We start from the raw sequence: 19,120 nt of genomic DNA, 5'->3' as shown, positions 1-19,120 counted from the left end.
TAGGGGGCTCCAGGAAGAAAATCTCCCCCTTTAGGATTAGAGTAGGAGTAGGTTGGGGGGGGGGGGCTTGCAACGGTCATTGTGATAGCTGCTTTTTTGGACTGGAAGGAATTGGGGACCCCCAGGCAGGGTTTGGGTTTGTTACGGTTGTCTCAACAGACTGGGGACCTGGTTGGTAGGTTATGTTGTAACATTATTTTTTTTTCTAATCTTGGCAGGTGCCTAGTGCAGGTACTCATCACCAGGGGTGTGTGTCCAGTTCCCTGATAAACTGGAATTGAAACAGATTGAGAGAAGGCATCTCCTAAAGAATGTGGGAATAGGGTTAGGGCCCCTACTTTCTGGTACAACAAGGAAACAACCCTCTCTAGATTAGCTTTCTTAACTATTATATGGGGAGAGGGTGGTGGGTCCCAGCAATGGCAGTTGGCAGTCCTCTACCAGATTGAATAGATTATAATAGGAAGTATGACCTGTACTGGGTGAGTTGTTGCTGGATAATTCACAGTAGCTGACAGCAAGTGGTTTTCCATGGGGCACAGTGTGAGACAAGGGTCTATTTTGTCTCCAAGCCTCTGGAATGTATGCACAGAGTTTGTTAAGAGACAAGGTTTGGGAGGTTTTGACCAAGTGGAAGGAGCTAAGATTTCAATTGGTGGACACTTCTTAACCTACCTCAGATATGCCAATGGCACGACACTCTTTGCTATAGCCGTTGGTGCAAATACAACAAATGGTGGAGCCTGTAAAAACAGTTAGTGAGTAATATGGAATATTCCTTAATGCAACAAAAAAGAAAATTCATGTACGTTGACACAACTAAGAAAAACAGGATGCAAACATCATGATGAACAGACAAGCATAGAGAAAATAGATTAAATTAATTATCTTGGATCACATATATCCAACCAAGATGGTTGTTCCAAAGAAACCAGAAGAAAGCTAAGAATGGTTTGCTCAGCTGTGGGCTTGCTAAAGAAAGTGTGGGGTAAAAAAACATAGCATCTAGAAATGTAAAAAGAGGGAACTGGTGAAAATCCTCTTTTTTTTTCATAGCGATTTATGTATGTGAATTGTGAGAAGTTAATGCTGCTGACAAGAAGAAAATGAAAGCTATTGGAATTCGGTGCTGGTGAAGACTCTTGCATATCTCCTGGATAGTAAAAAAGATGAATGCCTATGTTAAAAATTGCAAGCTGCCAGGCCTTGGTAATCTACACAGTGGGTGGAGCAGGACCTTGTCTGGCAGTTGCCATGGCAGTTGGGAGTAGTGGCAAGTGTAAATCCAGTAGTCAGATACCATGCTGAGGATGAAGACAGACTCAGTCAAAGGTTGGAACCTGAGTCAGGATAGGGAACAGGGCAGGGATCCAAAGACTAGATTGGAGAGGGCAGAATTCAAGGCTGGAACAAGAGCTAGAGGCAGTAGCAGGGAAAGCACAGGTGTGGTATGCGTTGAGCAACCACGCAACTGCTGCTGCTTCAAGGCTCAAGTAGCAGGCTGCAGGTTTTCCTGCCCAATCAGGAAGCAGGACCATTTGCAGAAGGATCTTTGGGCACGGCTGAGCTTACTGGGTTGCCTAGCAACCAGGCTGGGAGCCAGATCTGCTGCTGATGGAAATATTATTGGAGGGAAGCCAACCCTGAGCAGAAATCAACAGACACAAATGTATGTACTTTGGTCACAATAGGTGTATAAGTGGAAATTATCTGGAGAAAGTTATTATGGAAGGAATGGTGGAGAGTTATCCTTGTAGAAGATGACCAGTGAGGAGTTGGATGGATGGTGTTCCTCAGATCTGTGAAGATCAACTGCTGAGTGCTCAAAGTTAGTGATGGATTGTGAAGGCTCCTGAAAATTCTGCTATTATATCACCAATACTCAGTCATGAATAAATGTTTTGGTTTTTTTTAGTTTCCAGATATGTTACTGAATAAAATTGTGGCCTAGTTAAACCACGTTCCTGGTGTCTTTTCTTGTCTTGTCTTCCTGCAGTGTCTGGGACAAAAGTATCAGTGTCTGGGCACAGCTTATATGGCTCCTGACTGCAGGAACATTTTTTGTGCCTGGAATCTGGACATGGGGTGCAAAGACAGTCTTTGTGTACTCCTTTTCTCCTTTTTTCACTTTGCACAATTCTGTCCCTTACAATATTTAAGTTCATACAAAAATAATAGATTTATTAAATAAATCAATTTTATGCAAATGAATCAAAATGTCATTTATGTAGTTAATAAAGCAAGTTCTGAAATAGTTGCTATGATAAATGAAGGGTGAGGGGAGCTCCCTTTTATGGACATCCATCCAGCCAGTTAGCTATAAAGATCCTCTTGGTGGCTGTTCTCTGCTTGCTATACCTCTAAAGGGTTAACAAAGTTCCCCCAGGTAAAGGAAAGGGAGTGGACACCTGACCAAAAGAGCCATTGGGAAGGCTAAAACTTTTTTAAGTGGGGAAAAAACTTCCCCTTTGTCTCTGTTGCGGTCCTTTGGGAAAGAGGGGAACAGGGAACAGTTATTTATGAGAAGCTTTAAGCCAGGAATGATCAGAGGTCACCAAGACCCATCAGATCATACCTGGAACTACTTATTTGGAGCCCCCAAATGTGTAAGTACATCAGAAATGTTTAGAAAGATGCGTTTTGATTTATTTCTGTTTATTTCTTATGGCTAGTGGACTCCTCTGTGCTAACCCCAGATGCTTTTGTTTGCTTGTAACCTTTAAGCTGAACCCCCAAGAAAGCTATTTTGGGTGCTTAGTTTTTGGAATTGCTCTTTTAAAATCTAGCAAAAGCCTAAGTTCCAGATATATTTTCTTTCTTTTTGGTTTTTAATCAGATTTACCTTTTTTAAGAACAGGATTGGGTTTTTGTGTCCTAAGAGGTTTGTGCATATGATGTTTAATTAGCTGGGGGCAACAGATAATTTCCTTTGTTTTCTTTCTCAGCTCTTCCCCAGAGTAGGGGTGGAAGGGCTTGAGGGTACCCCCCAGGAAGGAATTCCCAAGTGTGCCAACCTGGATTCCAAGGGGTTTGCATTTGAGTGGTGGCAGCATTTACCAAGCTAAGGTCAGATAAAAGCTGTAACCTTGGGTGTTTAATACCAGCCTGGAGTGTCCAGTATTAATTTTTAAAATCCTTGCATGCCCCCACCTCCTGCACTTGAAGTGTCAGAGTGGGGAATCAGCCTTGACAGTTGCAAAAGGAATTGATCTGGATACTGAATGCACTCAGATGAACAGAATCCAACTGTAGTCATAAGGGCTAAATTTTGTGATGTTTACACATGTTGAAGAGTATTTACTTATTCAAATAGTGCAATTGACACACCAGAGTGTGTGAAGATCCCCCAGTTTAGCCCTGTGTTTGTAAAATTCTTTCTATTGAATGTGAATAGTGCATGTGCATGTTTGGGTCCTATTAGAACAAGACTAACTTATGAAGAGGCACCAAGGCTCACATATTGCCCACGTACCCTGATTCTAGTCTTCCAACTATTTATTTGTACAGGACAGAAGACTAGAATATGAATGGGGTATCAATGGCTCACTACATCTTTAATTCAAACATAAACAGTCAGTGACTGTCAGACATGGAAAATCAACATATTCCTCTCTGGTTTGAAATATCACAGAAGACATATAGCTAAATTAGTATAGAGATCAAACGGGGATTATGTCACTGTGTCAATATCATAATATTATCACTATCATTTCTTAGAGTAAGGGAAAATACTGAGGCAATTTTAGCCAAAACATATGGAGTTTATAGATATGCATTGTAGATTGACAGATATTTTGTGTATGCATTTGGGGAACAACTATAAAAAATACAGCCAATGATAGACATACTATGAATGTGCTTTTGTGTGTCCCTGTGTGTGTGTGTGTTTACTCCTTTGCTAATGTACCATTTAATTCAAATAACAGTTTAATTCAAAATGCTCCGGCATTGGTCTCTCTCAGACTTTTAACCCCACAGCTCTGGGCAAACCAGATAAAGTGTTACTGCAAATTTATTTTGTACAAAAAATACTTCTTTCCAGCAATTAACTTTTAATGTTTCGGGGAAAGCAGGTGTCACTGTAAGTAAAATGAGCAGCTCTAAAGAGACAGGGAAGCTTTTTATATCCAGAACATACCATTTCCTATCAAGGTGTTAGCACAAAGTACCATACTAAATCCTTTTACTATTGCATGGATTTTTCTTCCTCTTAATTGTATTACAGTACTACCTTAAAGCCCCAACCAAGTTCAGCACATCATTGTGGTAGGCGATGCCAACACATAGTAAGAGTTAATCCCTGTTCTGAACAGTTTGTAATTTAAATATACAAGACAAAGATTAGGTGGATAAACAGAGGCACTTGTTCTAGGTCAAGACAGAAGGTCAGAGATCATTCCCAATCTAATATTTTATCCATGGGACCATACAAGCTAAACTGAGCAAAATTGTTCTGTTGTTTACAACCCAGTGACTTTTCATCTCACAATCTTGTAACAAAAGAGAAGCAAAACCATAGCTACTCCTTTCGGTTTTAATCGTTTACTTCTTTCAGTTCACTGGGAACAGGAATGTTCCCAGTCTTCTTTAAAATTTCTAATACATCCTTACAGAAAAAGTCCATGCTAAGAAAAAATTGGAGCCATTACACAAGTTTAAGAGTCAGCAGTGTATAATTGTCACGAATCAGTAGGTACCTGTATCATAGAGAATAAAGTTGATTTGTTATGAACACTTCAGTTGCAGATTAGAGGAAAAATTTCTTCTAGTCAAGGGTGTTTTTCTTTATCATTGAATAGGTACACTAATTTTGATATTGGAATGTTATACTCTCTGTTGAAGGTGAAAACCTTGCCTCAATAAAAGCTTGACTAAAGATTTCATTTGCTGCCATCTCAGTTTAGGTTGGAATATAAAGATGTAAATTAAAATATAAATTCAAATATCATGTTAATTTCCACCATGAAACATTGCAGTCCAAATCTTGCAAGCTGCAAAGACAGTTTTGGTTATTTTTTTAATCTAAATATTTTCCAAATTTCCGTGTCCTCCCACCTACCAAAATACATTACATAAAGAAAAACATTAACATGCATGGTGGAGTGAAGGCATTATTGATATTTGTTTTAAATAACTCCCTCTTGGAATGATACAGCCACCCTCCAAAGATTCTTAAATACTTATTGCCCTCACCTCTACTGGATTTTGGGGCAGAGTACTAGCACCAAGAGCTGATAGTAACAGCAGGAGTAAATTGCAATTATATTTGAAAGAATGGTGACGTTGTCATAGTCACACTTTAAAGAAAAAAATAGTTGTAATAATAAAGGAAAATAGAAATCCTTGACAATTTGTTTTTAGACAATCAGCAAAACAACTTCGGTGTTTGCACTATTCCCTAAGTATTCCGGTAACCTTACTTAGATGCACAATGAAATTAGTAAATTGTTAAGGGTACCTCTCTATAGTCTTGCAGTTTCACAATTTAATATGGGAATCAATTAATAAAGAATTAAAAGATAAGAATAAAATTAAAGCCAGTCAACATAGTTTATGGAAAACAGAACTTGTCAAACAAACCCGATTTCATTCATTGATGAGATTACAAGTGTCAAGGTTCCTCCCCCACTCTGAACTCTAGAGTACAGATGTGGGGACCTGCATGAAAAACCTCCTAAGCTTATCTTTACCAGCTTAGGTCAAAACTTCCCCAAGGTACAAAATATTACTCCCGTTATCCTTGGACTGGCCGCTACCACCACCAAACTAATACTGGTTACTGGGGAAGAGCTGTTTGGACGCGTCCTTCCCCCCAAAATACTTCCCAAAACCTTGCACCCCACTTCCTGGACAAGGTTTGGTAAAAAGCCTCACCAATTTGCTTAGGTGACTACAGACCCAGACCCTTGGATCTTAAGAACAATGAACAATCCTCCCAACACTTGCACCCCCCCTTTCCTGGGAAATGTTGGATAAAAAGCCTCACCAATTTGCATAGGTGACCACAGACCCAAACCCTTGGATCTGAGAACAATGAAAAAGCATTCAGTGTTTTACAAGAAGACTTTTAATAAAAAATAGAAGTAAATAGAAATAAAGAAATCCCCCCTGTAAAATCAGGATGGTAGATATCTTACAGGGTAATTAGATTCAAAAACATAGAGAACCCCTCTAGGCAAAACCTTAAGTTACAAAAAAGATACACAGACAGAAATAGTTATTCTATTCAGCACAATTCTTTTCTCAGCCATTTAAAGAAATCATAATCTAACACATACCTAGCTAGATTACTTACTAAAAGTTCTAAGACTCCATTCCTGTTCTGTCCCTGGCCAAGACGACTACAGACAGACACAGACCCTTTGTTTCTCTCCCTCCTCCCAGCTTTTGAAAGTATCTTGTCTCCTCATTGGTCATTTTGGTCAGGTGCCAGCGAGGTTACCTTTAGCTTCTTAACCCTTTACAGGTGAGAGGAGCTTTCCCCTGGCCAGGAGGGATTTCAAAGGGGTTTACCCTTCCCTTTATATTTATGACAACAAGTTTGGTTGATAAAGGGTAACTGGATAGATGTAATACATTAAAATATTTTTTTAAGGTGTTTGACTTAGCACACATGGCATTCTGATTAGAAAGCTAAAATTCTACAGTGTCAGTTGAGCAGATATTAACTGGATTAAAACTTGGCTAACTGACAGATCTCAAAAACACAGGGAATTATAATGGAATGGGAGTGTTTCGAATGGGGTTCAACAGGGATCAGTACTAGGGTTGCCAACTTTCTAACTGCACAAAACCAGACACCCTTCCCCTGCCTCCTGTCTCTCCCCTTCACGGAAGCCCCACCCCTTCTCTGAGACCCCACCCCCACTCACTCCATCTCGCCTCCCTCCATCACTGGCTCACCCCCACCCTCCCTCGTTTTCACTGGGCAGAGGTGGGGGTTGGAGTGCAGAAGGGGGTGCAGGCTCTGGGATGGGGCCAGAAATGAGCGGTTCAGGTGGCAGGATGGGCCTATGGGCAGGGGACTGAGGTCTAAAATAGGGGTTTGAGGTGTGGGCTCCAGGTTGGAGTTTGGGTGTGGGAGGGGATTCTGCCTGGGGCAGGAGATTGGACTGCAGGAGGGGTTTGGCGTGCGGGCTCCAGCTGGGCAGTGCTTACCTCACTCGGCTCCCGGCCAGCGGTGCAGTTGGGGTAAGGCAGGCAGGTCTGTATGGTGTGCACTGCCTGTGCCTGCAGCTGCCGCCCCCTCAGCTCCCATTGGCCGTGGTTCACGGCCAAGGGGAGCTGCAGAGCCGGTGCTAGGGGTGGAGGCAACACACAGAGCTTCCCTGATCACCCCTGTGCCTAGGGACATGCCAGCCATTTCCAGGAGCCACGCAGAGCCAAGGCAGTCAGTGTTCCTGTGTTAGCCCCACTGCACCGCCGATCTGATTTTAACAGCCTGGTCAGCGGTGCTGACTGGAGCCACCAGGGTCTCTTTTTGACTGGGTGTTCCAGTCAAATACCAAATGCCTGGCAACCCTAAACAGTACTAGGCCTGATGCTATTCAACATTTTCTTCAATAATCTACAAGTAAATATAAAATCACTGCTCATAAAATTTGCAGATGTGTTGTCTGTTTGAGTTTAATTTAACAATAATAATAATGTGAGATTGTCAAAATAACAGGCTTAAATGGAATTATTTAATCAAAGGTTATCAAACAAATACAGAAGGAAAACCTATTTTACCAGCTTTTGAGTAATATGAAGAGCTGGCCTATGTTGCCTCCCTCTGTCACTGGTGGGATGCTAGTGGAATAAATTTCCCAATCTAACTCCAAAATCCTCTTTCCTGTTATGAGTATGGGTATGAGACAAAGGTATCCCTTTTTGGAGGGAAAAGTATTTTCCCAAAATTAATTTCATCGTGGTCTGTTTTCAAATTCTCATGTTACCTAATTACTAATGGAATTTCTTGTATGGTATCTTAGGTTACATGATCAATAAACTAAAGGGATTTCAAACCTAATTGTTAATCGGAGCACCTGTTACAACAAGCACTCCCTGATGAGTTAAAATCTTCTTTCAATGGGTAATTATTTCATTTATCACAGAAAACATCTGCAACAACAAATACCTCTCATCAATCACAGAACATAACTGGGTCATTAGCAACCCTCTTCAATTACCCAGTTTTGTTTATCATAACAGACATCTGTCAATATCTTCCATTAGTTTTAAGGGATCTTTTCCTCCAGATATCTAGACTCTCACAGACTTAGAGACATTGAGGATGAGTAGATACAGCCCAATACTTCACTAAACTGGGAGGAGAGGTAGATACGCTGGAGGGTAGGGATAGGATACAGAGTGCCCTAGACAAATTAGAGAATTGGGCCAAAAGAAATCTGATGAGGTTCAACAAGGACAAGTGCAGAGTCCTGCATTTAGGATGGAAGAATCCCATGCACTGCTATAGACTAGGGACCAACTGGCTAGGTAGCAGTTCTGCAGAAAAAGACCTAGGGTTACAGTGGATGAGAAGCTGGATATGAGTCAACAGTGTGCCATTGTTGCCAGGAAGGCTAACGACATTTTGGGCTGTATAAGTAGGGGCATTGCCAGCAGATTGAGAGACGTGATAGTTCCCCTTTATTTGACATTGGTGAGGCCTCATCTGGAGTACTGTGTCCAGTTTTGGGCCCCACACTACAAGAAGGATGTGGAAAAATTGGAAAGCATCCAGTGGAGGGCAACAAAAATGATTGGGGTACTGGAAGACATGACTGGGGTACTGGAACACATGAGGAGAGGCTGAGGGAACTGGGATTGTTTAGTCTGCAGAAGAAAAGAATGAGGGGGGATTTAATAGCTGCTTTCAACTACCTAAAAGGGGGTTCCAAAGAGGATGGATCTAGACTGTTCTCAGTGGTGGCAGATGACAGGACAAGGAATAATAGTCTCAAGATGCAGTGGGGGAGGTTTAGGTTGGATATTAGGAAAAACTTTTTCACTCGGAGGGTGGTGAAACACTGGAATGCGTTACGTAGGGAGGTGGTGGAATCTCCTTCCTTAGAAGTTTTTAAGGTCAGGCTTGACAAAGCCCTGGCTGGGATCATTTTGTTGGGGATTGGTCCTGCCTTGAGGAGGGGGTTGGACTAGATGATCTCCTGAGGTCCCTTCCAACCCTGATATTCTATGTTTATAAACATTTTTGAATGCTGGCCACCCTCTAGGTTCAGGTTAAGAACCAAGACTCTGAGGCCTTAGAATTCAGAAATGCTTTTTGATAACACTGTAAGGTTTCTGGGAGAACAGTTAGTAAGACAAGAATTATTAGAGTTTAACATACAAAAATCATGAAATGTTAATATTTACTATCAGATGACGCAACAATTGGAGGAGTGGTAAATACTGATAAAGGATTGGGCAGTCATACAGAGTTCAGTTTGTTTAAGTTATGAAAAAGAAGGCTGACAGGTGATTTGATTATAGTGTACAAGTACCTCCATGGGGAAAAAATACCAGAAGCTCTTACATAAACAGAGAAAGGCATACCAAGAACAATGGCTGGAAGATGAAGACAGACAAATTCAAATTAGAAATTAGGTACACATTTTTAACAGTGAGAGTGATTAAGCACTTTTACAAACTGACAAAAGAAGTGGTGGATTTGCTTTCTCTTAATGTCTTCATATCAAAATTGGATGCCTTGGAACATACCCTTTAGCTAAACACAAAGTTATTAGGCTCAATACTGGGGTAACTGGATGAAATGTAATGTGATGTAGAGGATGTCAGACTTGATGATCTAATGGTTCCTTGTTGCCTTAAATTCTAGAGTCTATGACATTAATTTTGGAATCATTTTAGATTGTAACCTGACATGGACATGTATAAGGGGAAAGGTTAATATGTTGTTTAGTTTGTGAACACTTCACACGCTGTGTGCACTGTATCCTACATCATATGTGGCATTATTGTTGCCAGATTTCCCCCTTACTTTGGGGTATGCTCATGTATTAGGGTTACTGTTGGGGGGGGGGATGTCTGTAATTATATCAATGAACTGCTTGTGTCACTTTTATTTTCATATGGAGCTCTACTTCTCCCTTTTGCAAGTCCCCGGAGCTATCCTGCAGGACCTAGGTTCCCCAGGGCTGGGTTACTCTAGCCCCAGAATCAGATGAACACACACACACACACTAAAAGAGCAAGTCTGAGTGGACCGGGTCAATCAGCACTCTCAAGCTGACCCCTTCTATGTCCCTGGACTCAGTGGGCTAAATCAAGCAGGATTTCCAAGCTGCCACACTTATATGCTCCTGGACTCAATAGGCTGGGTTGAGCAGCACTTCCAAGCTGCCACCCTCGTATGTCATAGGTTCAGCATGTCCCTGTCCCCACTTTCACGTCACAATTGTTCTGGTACTAACCCACTTGCTGAGCAAACCCCACAGGGATCTTTAGCTTAGGTAAGAAGAGCATTGCTGCAGAGTAAATGGGGAAGCCAAAAACACAAAAGAGTGAAGTTCAGAGAGAGAGAGGGGGGAATCAACCAGCTTAACCAAAAAAAGTTATTTATTGAATAATAGTGATAACCACACAAGGAGAGCCTAAACAAACAGAACAGTTACATCATTAAAGATTACAGATATAGAAAACTATACCTGATCAAATAAGTCAGGATTAAAAGTTATCCCCGCGGTGGGGTCTCACGACTGCATGAAGCTTGAACTGTTCAGGGTTCCCACGTGATGGTGGTAACTCAGGGTCCTGAGTGTTGGAGACAGGCAAAGCCCCCAGCACGATCAGTGAGGAGAAGATGAAGTCCCAGTGGAACTGCTGCAGAGTTTGGATCCAGGCATCAGAACCCTTACTTGAATGTGGGTAGGGGTTTTTGTAGGGAAACAACAACAGTTCAAGGGATAACACTAGATTTGTTTAGGGGTAAACTGATGACTCAAGGGTTTTCTTTAGGCTAGACTATAGGAACTGATCATTCCTGGCTATGAGTCGTGTTCCTTCAAGGGAGTTCACAATGCAATTAGGCAGCTTCAGCGTTTTGGATATCAATCAAGGATTCATTACTAGAGTTGGTCTGATAACTGCTGAGCTGGGTGTGTGCAGGTGTACGTTCATTAACATCTGCAGCAGAGATCCCCCATGATGCAGTGCTTCCCTGATTTTCTGGTCCCAGAGTTCAGTACGGTTCTTGCCTTGGAATCTCTGTTCTTCATTCTGTATGCTAATGGAGATGCCTCCCTGTCCCATCTTTGATGCAGATGAGGCTAGGGGAGTTGCCTTAATCCTGTCATTCTTGTCAGGAGGGGTTTAGGTGATAAAAATAACCACCTTTTATTGCTTTCTGTAAGTCTTTCTTCTGATCTGTTTTGGTTCAAGCACAGGCTGGGGGGTGGGGCGGTCCTTCATGAGTCAGACAGGCTGGATACTGTGCCCTGGTTCCCCAAGAACACAGAGCTGACTGGTATAATTATCTATCTCATATTTATGTCCATAGCTACTCCCTTTCCAAGGGCATACTCTTACCTCAGAAAAATCAATGTAATGATTATTATGGCTTTTTCCCTGTATGCATATATTGATTCTAATTTTGATCCAATGAGGAAATGGGGAAAGTTTGCACTGAAGTTTGTTCAAGGTAGTGTTTGTGAGAACAGAACTGGCAAAATACCATCAGCAATCAGGGTCATGGGAATTACAGTACTTGTCATATAGTAGATTAAATAGCAGGACAGTGGGGTGGGAGGAGGTATTGGTTCATATTCTCTGTGTATATATAAAGTCTGCTGCAGTTTCCACGATATGCATCTGATGAAGTGAGCTGTAGCTCACAAAAGCTTATGCTCTAATAAATTGGTCAGTCTCTAAGGTGCCACAAGTACTCCTTTTCTTTTTGTGAATACAGACTAACACGGCTGTTACTCTGAAACCTGTCATAATTTGCTATGTCTTTTTGTCCCTTTTAGAATACAGAATACTATATATAACCACAAAATATCTCTTTTATGGCATGTGGTAATGTTCAGGCTGACAATAATTAAGGGCATGACCCTGAAAAGGTATCCAAGTAGTTGGATATCAACAACCCCACAAACTCCCACTGAAGCTATAGGCCTGAAGAGCCGTCTATAAAACTCCCTTTGAAGAATCAGGGCATAGAGGGCAGGGGAGTGTCAGAAATGAAGAACTTTTAAAATTTTTATTCAGAAGAAACTTAAAAACTTTTAAAATTTTTATTCAGAAGAAACTTAATTAAAAGATCCATACAGTGTTTTCAGAATTCAAAATATGAAGTAAAATATTTAAACAGAAAAATACCATAATTGGAAAAAAAATACAGGTTATATTCCCAGATATCCTAAATTTACAGACACTCATCTGTAGTTAAAAGTATAGTAAAAGGTTATTGTTAAAGATACATTATAAAAAGTGGTAGTTTTATACATTTTCAAGAGCACTCTCTGAGGCCTTGTTCCCTTAATTTGAAGAGCAGAGTTGTTTGACTGTGCACTTATGAACTGTAACAATGTAATCTTGTGAGATGCCAAGTGAGGTTTGGATTAAATCACCAAAAATATGAATCTGGAGACATCATTCTTGTTATTCTTAGAAGGATTAGATATGAAGTTATCTGTAAATTTATTTCAGAGTAGCAGCTGTGTTAGTCTGTATCCGCAAAAAGAAAAGGAGTACTTGTGGCACCTTAGAGACTAACAAATTTATTTGAGCATAAGCTTTCGTGAGCTACAGCTCACTTCATCGGATGCATGCATAAATTTGTTAGTCTCTTATGTGTCACAAGTACTCCTTTTGTAAATTTAATTTTACTCCTATTCTTTATGGTCAATATTTAATGTTTGTGTGATGAGCTGCAGCCTTTCCATACATAGGATGTGTTCGTTTTAAAATTTCAAATAGCACCATTTAAGTAACTTAAATGTTTAAAAAATGAAGTTGGCCAAAAAGGTCCAGTATTAATAGATTTCGATATTATGACCAGGTGTGATAGAACCATCTAATCTGCATTCCACTAATCTGTACAAATTAAAATTTGTACACCAAAAACTGTTTCTTCTGTTTCTTCAGTAAAGTGTTAACAGCAGTGATATAGCAAGGAAGACATCATATTATTAAGTGTTCATTACTTATACAACACACACTTATAACATGCTATGATGTTTGTTCATTAATCTAAATAATCTTCATTTGTCAAATGAACAAAGTTATTTTTCCTGTAATGTAAGAATTTAGACTCCATGGAGAATATTCTGCTTTCAGTTAATCCTGGTAAAAACCCAGCATAACTAAGAGAAAAAAATGGCCCTAAGCAACATTTTGCAGACTTCTTTATTCCAGTCTTTAATTGTAAAAATGAAATGTTCATACAACATATATATTTAGAAGAGATTCCAGATTTACACAAAATCCAGACTGTTTATCTGACCCCTTGCTCAGTTTTTAATGGGAATTAAGTGTGTGTGTGTGGGGGGGGGGGTTGTTGAATCTGAACTTTCACTAATATCAGGTTTAAAAAAAACAAAAACATGGCTTCTGAGGTTTATTATATGCAAAACTGACCCTTCTCAGGTGCGCACACATTTTTGTTTGTGTATAATACAGAGAGTTTTTCTTGCTAGGTTGATGTCCTTGTAAATGAGATATATGAGATGAAACATTTATATTGTTCTTCTAAAATTAATAACATTTCACTTAAGGGAGTGCATCGATTTGCTACTGAATACCATTCTCTGCAACTGTTTACCAACATTTAAGATAAATATGACCTTATGCATTTTGATGTTTTGTCATAAGATCACTTGCCAACTTTTCTGCAGATAAGTTAACAGCTGAAACAAGAAACTTTAGAAATTTTCTCTCCCATTACAGTTCCCATAATAATGAGAGAAGGAGAAACCAATTTGCCTATCAAAGAACTAGGTGGAAAGGAAAATACAGTAATAGTACTAGTGCATCACAATTGTCAGATGCATGATGCACAGTTTGACCAGTATATTTAATTTCACTTGGTCTGTTTCCTTTAAATCAGTCTAAAATACATGTTTTTTGCTTCATCGTATCTTAAAAACTTTTTTCCCCACCTCCAGGTTGACTGGTATGAACCTGCCTTCTCCTGTTATCAGCAGCAAAAACTGGTTACGACTCCATTTCACATCTGACAGTAACCACCGACGGAAAGGATTTAATGCCCAGTTCCAAGGTAGGAAATACAGAGTGTCACCAAAAATAATGTGAATAGAACTGGTAGTGGTGTAGGTTTTTCTTTAGAAACCACAGGTCTGTGCCGTAAAAAGCTAAAGTCTAGGTTCTACTGCCCTTAGGCTGAGTAGTAGCTATCATTATATTATAAAATAAATACCATTCAGAGATTCATTTAACATTGTTTACACATAAAGTAGCAACATTCCCCGTGAAATATACCTCTAGTGGTAAGCTTATTTGACCTTTTTACATTAGATAAATTGTATGTGTGGCATCTTTTTGTATTAATTCAGATCTTTGCTTTAAATCATGAGTAGAATGCAGGTCACAGAAAATCTATTCTGTGCAAAGACAGGCCCTATCTCACTGTTGTCTTCCTTCATTACTCATAATCAAGCTCTTGCCCTGAGGGTTACATTTATCACTTGGAGATTTAACCACTCCCCAACTCAAGATAAATCACATTTCAGACTACTGAATAGATCTGCATATTCATCTTTATTAGAAAGCTAGAGGATGTCAATGCTGCTGTCATTTTTTGTCTATGTCCACCTGGATAGTCATCAAAATGCAATTTTTCTGGAATGGAATCTTCATTGATTTGTGCACTTGATAAATCATCACTCAGAATCAATGATTTTGTAATTAAATTAGAAAGAAATAGGAAACTATCCTGTAAATCACAAATACAGATGATGTAGAAGCTGAGTATACCTTCAAACCCTGTACTTACACAAGCTATTTGTTACTATTTTTCCCCCACATGCAAATAGACATCTTCATAGCTTAAGTTGTCACTCCACAGTAGGATCTGTATTCCTCTGTTCAAGCGTGCTGTTTACTGATGATTATATTTATATGAGATATGTAAAAATAAAACATATCAAATGTTTTTGATACAATATCTATCATCTTTGTACTCCTGTACTTTTAAAATCATTGTGAACAAAGGGTGGATTTTTTTCTTCTTCTCTCAGTTAAAATTTTTTACTAATAATGCCTGACCACTTTATAGGTTATTTAGGTGAAACAACATGATAGCTAATGTGGTGTGTCATTGCACTTAGAATTTGTTTATACAAAACTTACTGAGGCTGAGGGCAGTGATACTTTTGGCACCTGGTAATTGAAGTGCACTACGCTACATAAAATTTGATCCTGGATCTCATTCACCAATAGTTGTAAGGACACTATGGGTAATCCTGGCAACCCACCAGGAAGTTAAGGATCTATCGAATAGTCATGGTAAGTCCGGGGCAAAGTGATGAGACAACATTCTAAGATTTACAAAAAATCTATTTTATGTGTGAATGCATAAGATGGAATTGCGGTTTAAAGGAAACACCTAGTGAGACTATAAACGCAAAATGGGTATTTGTTGCACTGTATAATATATCTGACAATTTTTCTTTTGGTGGCAACATAAAACTTGGCTTTTAAAGAACAGTATTCAAATGACAATTTGAGGTAGCTTAATAAATTGCAAATTCTTACTGTTATTTGAAATCTCCTTTTCTAATTTAACGCATCCTTTTTACATGCAAGTTAATGCAATGGCATTTTATAAACTACCGATAAATTGCAATTCAGTGAACCTCAGCAATGCAGAGTGTATTAATGTGTCAACAGCAAGCAATGAAGTAAGGAAGTAAGGAAAATTGCCTTTAAATACTAAAATATCTATTAACTTAAATCAGAATATTATTATTCAGTTCATCATACGTAGCTCAATATAGTCATATAGTCTTTCTATTTGGTAGTACACTAATTAACACTTTAAAGGTATTTAATGATAGGCAGAGCTGTCTGTAAGTCTAATAGTTAAAGATGAAAACAGTTTCCATTATAAGATCCTGTTTTTGGTTGCTTTTAACTGCCAAATTGCAGCCATTCAGGTGAACTTTTCAATGCTGGGTGTCTGCTTCAGACTGCATTCTGTGGGAATATTTCAGCATTAACAGAGGCAAGGATCCTATGGGAAAAATAGTATATGATCATGTTATAGCCCTGGCAGAATCTTCTCTTGCTGTAGACACCAGACTGCTGTATTGGACCCAGCCTTTGAATTCTGCATGCTTCTAAGCCGCCTGTATCTCTGTAGTTGCAGATGCTGCCTCTAAATATGGCCTCTTAGACAGACTTTGTGTCTAGTATCCTCTTGGGGATGTGGCCCTAGGCCCCAAGACAAATGCTGATCCCCTTCAAGTCTCTCCAGTTATTTAAGTACACCACCCAGAACCCTTATGGGTACCATTAGAATTCTCTGAAGATGTCCACAAACATGTGGACAAGGGTGATCCACTGGATATCGCGTACTTGGACTTTCAGAAAGCCTTTGACAAGGTCCTTCACCAAAGGCTCTTAATCAAAGTAAGCAGTTCATGGGCTAAGAGGGAAAGTCAGTACTGGTTAAAAGATAGGAACCAAAGAGTAGGAATAAATCATGAATGATATGCAGAAAGTGAATAAGGAAGAGTTATTTACCCCTTCACATAACACGAGAACTAGAGGTCACCCAATGAAATTTATAGGAAGCTGGTTGAAAACTAACAAAAGGAAGTATCCGTCCGACAAAAGAAAATCAACCTGTTGAACTCATTGCTAGGGAATGTTGTGAAGGCCAAAGTGTAACTGGATTCAAAAAAGAATTAAATAGATTCATGCAAGATAGGTCCATTAATGTCTATTAGCCAAAATGGCCAGGGACGCAGCTCTGGGTGTCCCTAAGCCTCTGAGTGCTAGAAGCTGGGACTGGACAACGGGATGGATCACTCAGTAGAGTGACCTCTTCTGTTCACTCCTTCTGAAGAATCTTTCACCAGCCTGTGTTGGAAGACAGGATACAGCACTAAATGTACCATTTGTCTGACCTTATGGTCATTCTTATATACTCTGCTTTACGGTTTCTCTTCAGGGACTATGTGATAGTTAAAGCAAGTAACACAGAGACTTTGTGAAGGAACATCTTAAATATTCATATTTTATTGATAGAAAAGCACAAGAGCTACAGATCTAGGCAAAAATCACTGGCACATAAGACCCTCCTTCAGTTTCCTCATCCATCCTGAATTTTGACCAGTTTGCTCCAGGAAGTCCAGCATCTTCCTGCATCCCACTCCTCCTGCTCAGTCTTCTCCTTTGGTGATGGCCTCTGCCTCATGCTTAAAAAGCATGTCCCTTTTAAAGTCAATTTGTGATAACTTTTCTCTTGTCTTCTTACACTGGAGTTTTCCGTGATCCAGCCCTTGAGAGGAATTGTGGCATCCAACTGTTTATCAGTTGATGGTACAGAGGGACATTAACAGTTAGTATCTCTGATTGCCTCTATTGTCCTGTCAGGATAATACTATTCAATGGGTAGTGGCCATTGATGGACCTGCTATACCACCCCAGACAAAGTATTTGCTATGTGCCAGGCTCCTACTAGCAGGTGGATAGTCTAATTCACAGTGACTGTTGGAATCATAAGTGATACTCATAAAACAAATAAAAATTCGTAGGATGACAGATAAAATTGTATGAAGTATTTTTGTAGCCATGCTGGTCCCAAGATATTAGAGAAAAAAAGGTGGGTGACAAACTTCTTCAGGTGAGAGAGAAAAGCTTTCGAGCTTACACAGAACTCTTCTTCAGGTCTGGGAAATGTACTCCGAGTGTAACAGCTAAATACAAGTTGGAACAGATTGTTTAGCATAAGTAGTTAATACGTATTTCAAGGGACCATTCAAGGTGAAGTGACCAATTAACATGGGGGTTGGGAGCTGTGGGTGAGGGTCAGATATATAATGATTACTCTGTGAGAACTGTTCATGAAAAGATGACAAGTGTTTTTTTTTTCTTTTATAATTTTTTTGTGTGAGTTTATTAGAGAAGTGGTAATTGTTTCACTTCGCCCATATAGTTGTTATTGAGGCATTTAGTGCTCTAGATGACATACACCACATGTTGTGATAGCCGTGTATAAGACCCATGAATCCTGAAAGGTGTGTTGTGGGGGTGTTGATCATTGTAGAGTGGAGAGATATGTCTACAGGTTTTGCATCTGTTATTTTGGCAGGGTGCCACTTTGTTGCTCTGTCCTAGTCTGTGAGGGAGCTTGCTTCTGATTATGAGCTTGGAGGGGTTCGGTGGTTGTTTGAAGGCCACAAGAATGGGGGTGAGTCAGGAAAGATTTAATTCAGGCTGTGGTCCCCATCGACTATGCTACCCCCTTTGGGTTCCAGTGTGTGGGATATTAAGTGACAATTGGGAGTGTAAACAGCTAGCTCACGAAAGCTTATGAGCTAATAAATTTGTTAGTCTCTAAGGTGCCACAAGTACTCTTTTTCTTTTTACAGATACAGACTAGCACGGCTGCTCCTCTGATATTGGGAGTGTATAGTTGGACCGGGGGAGGTGGGGGGTTATATCTGTTTTGAAGCAGGTTCAATATGTGGGTAAAGTGAGACAATCACTGTGCTCTTGAATAAACTCACACAGAAAAAATGATAATAGACAAAAACACCGTATAAGCTTGGGTGAACACTTTTTACAAAGCAATCACTCTGTATCTGACCTTTTAGTCCTCATCCTGATAGGAAACCTGGACAACACCTTCAAAAGACTAATCTGGGATCTTAAATTCATAACTTTGTTAGACACTATAAAATCATGAACTGAATAGAGGCACTGTATTTATGGCTTATTACAACAATCTATAACCCACTATCACCACTCCCAGGCTAGCTGCCCTTTCCCATGACTGGAGAGGTGTTGATGGACCAGATCACCTTGAACGGTCCATTGAAATATGTGGTTAGAACTTGTGCTAAACATCTGTTCCACCTTGTACGTAGCTGTGGCATGCTGAATACATTTCCCAGACCTGAAGAGGAGCTCTGTGGAAGCTTGAAAG

General features: G+C 39.8%; 1 protein-coding gene across 4 annotated transcripts in view; it reads left to right on the top strand.

The window, feature by feature from the left end:
• CSMD1 (CUB and Sushi multiple domains 1) overlaps positions 1–19,120 on the top strand; it is a 2,000,616-nt gene that overhangs the window by 1,161,008 nt on the left and 820,488 nt on the right. For all 4 annotated transcript variants that reach the window (XM_073336216.1, XM_073336215.1, XM_073336217.1 and 1 more), the window contains exon 6: positions 14,112–14,224. In XM_073336216.1, coding sequence (XP_073192317.1) covers positions 14,112–14,224 — 113 coding nt within the window. The remainder of the gene's footprint in view (positions 1–14,111; positions 14,225–19,120) is intronic.

The sequence above is a fragment of the Lepidochelys kempii genome, chromosome 3 (genome assembly GCF_965140265.1).
Source record: "Lepidochelys kempii isolate rLepKem1 chromosome 3, rLepKem1.hap2, whole genome shotgun sequence".
Lineage (NCBI taxonomy): Eukaryota > Metazoa > Chordata > Testudines > Cheloniidae > Lepidochelys > Lepidochelys kempii.
Note: the sequence above shows the minus strand (reverse complement) of the source record. Positions and strands in the feature narration are given on the sequence as shown.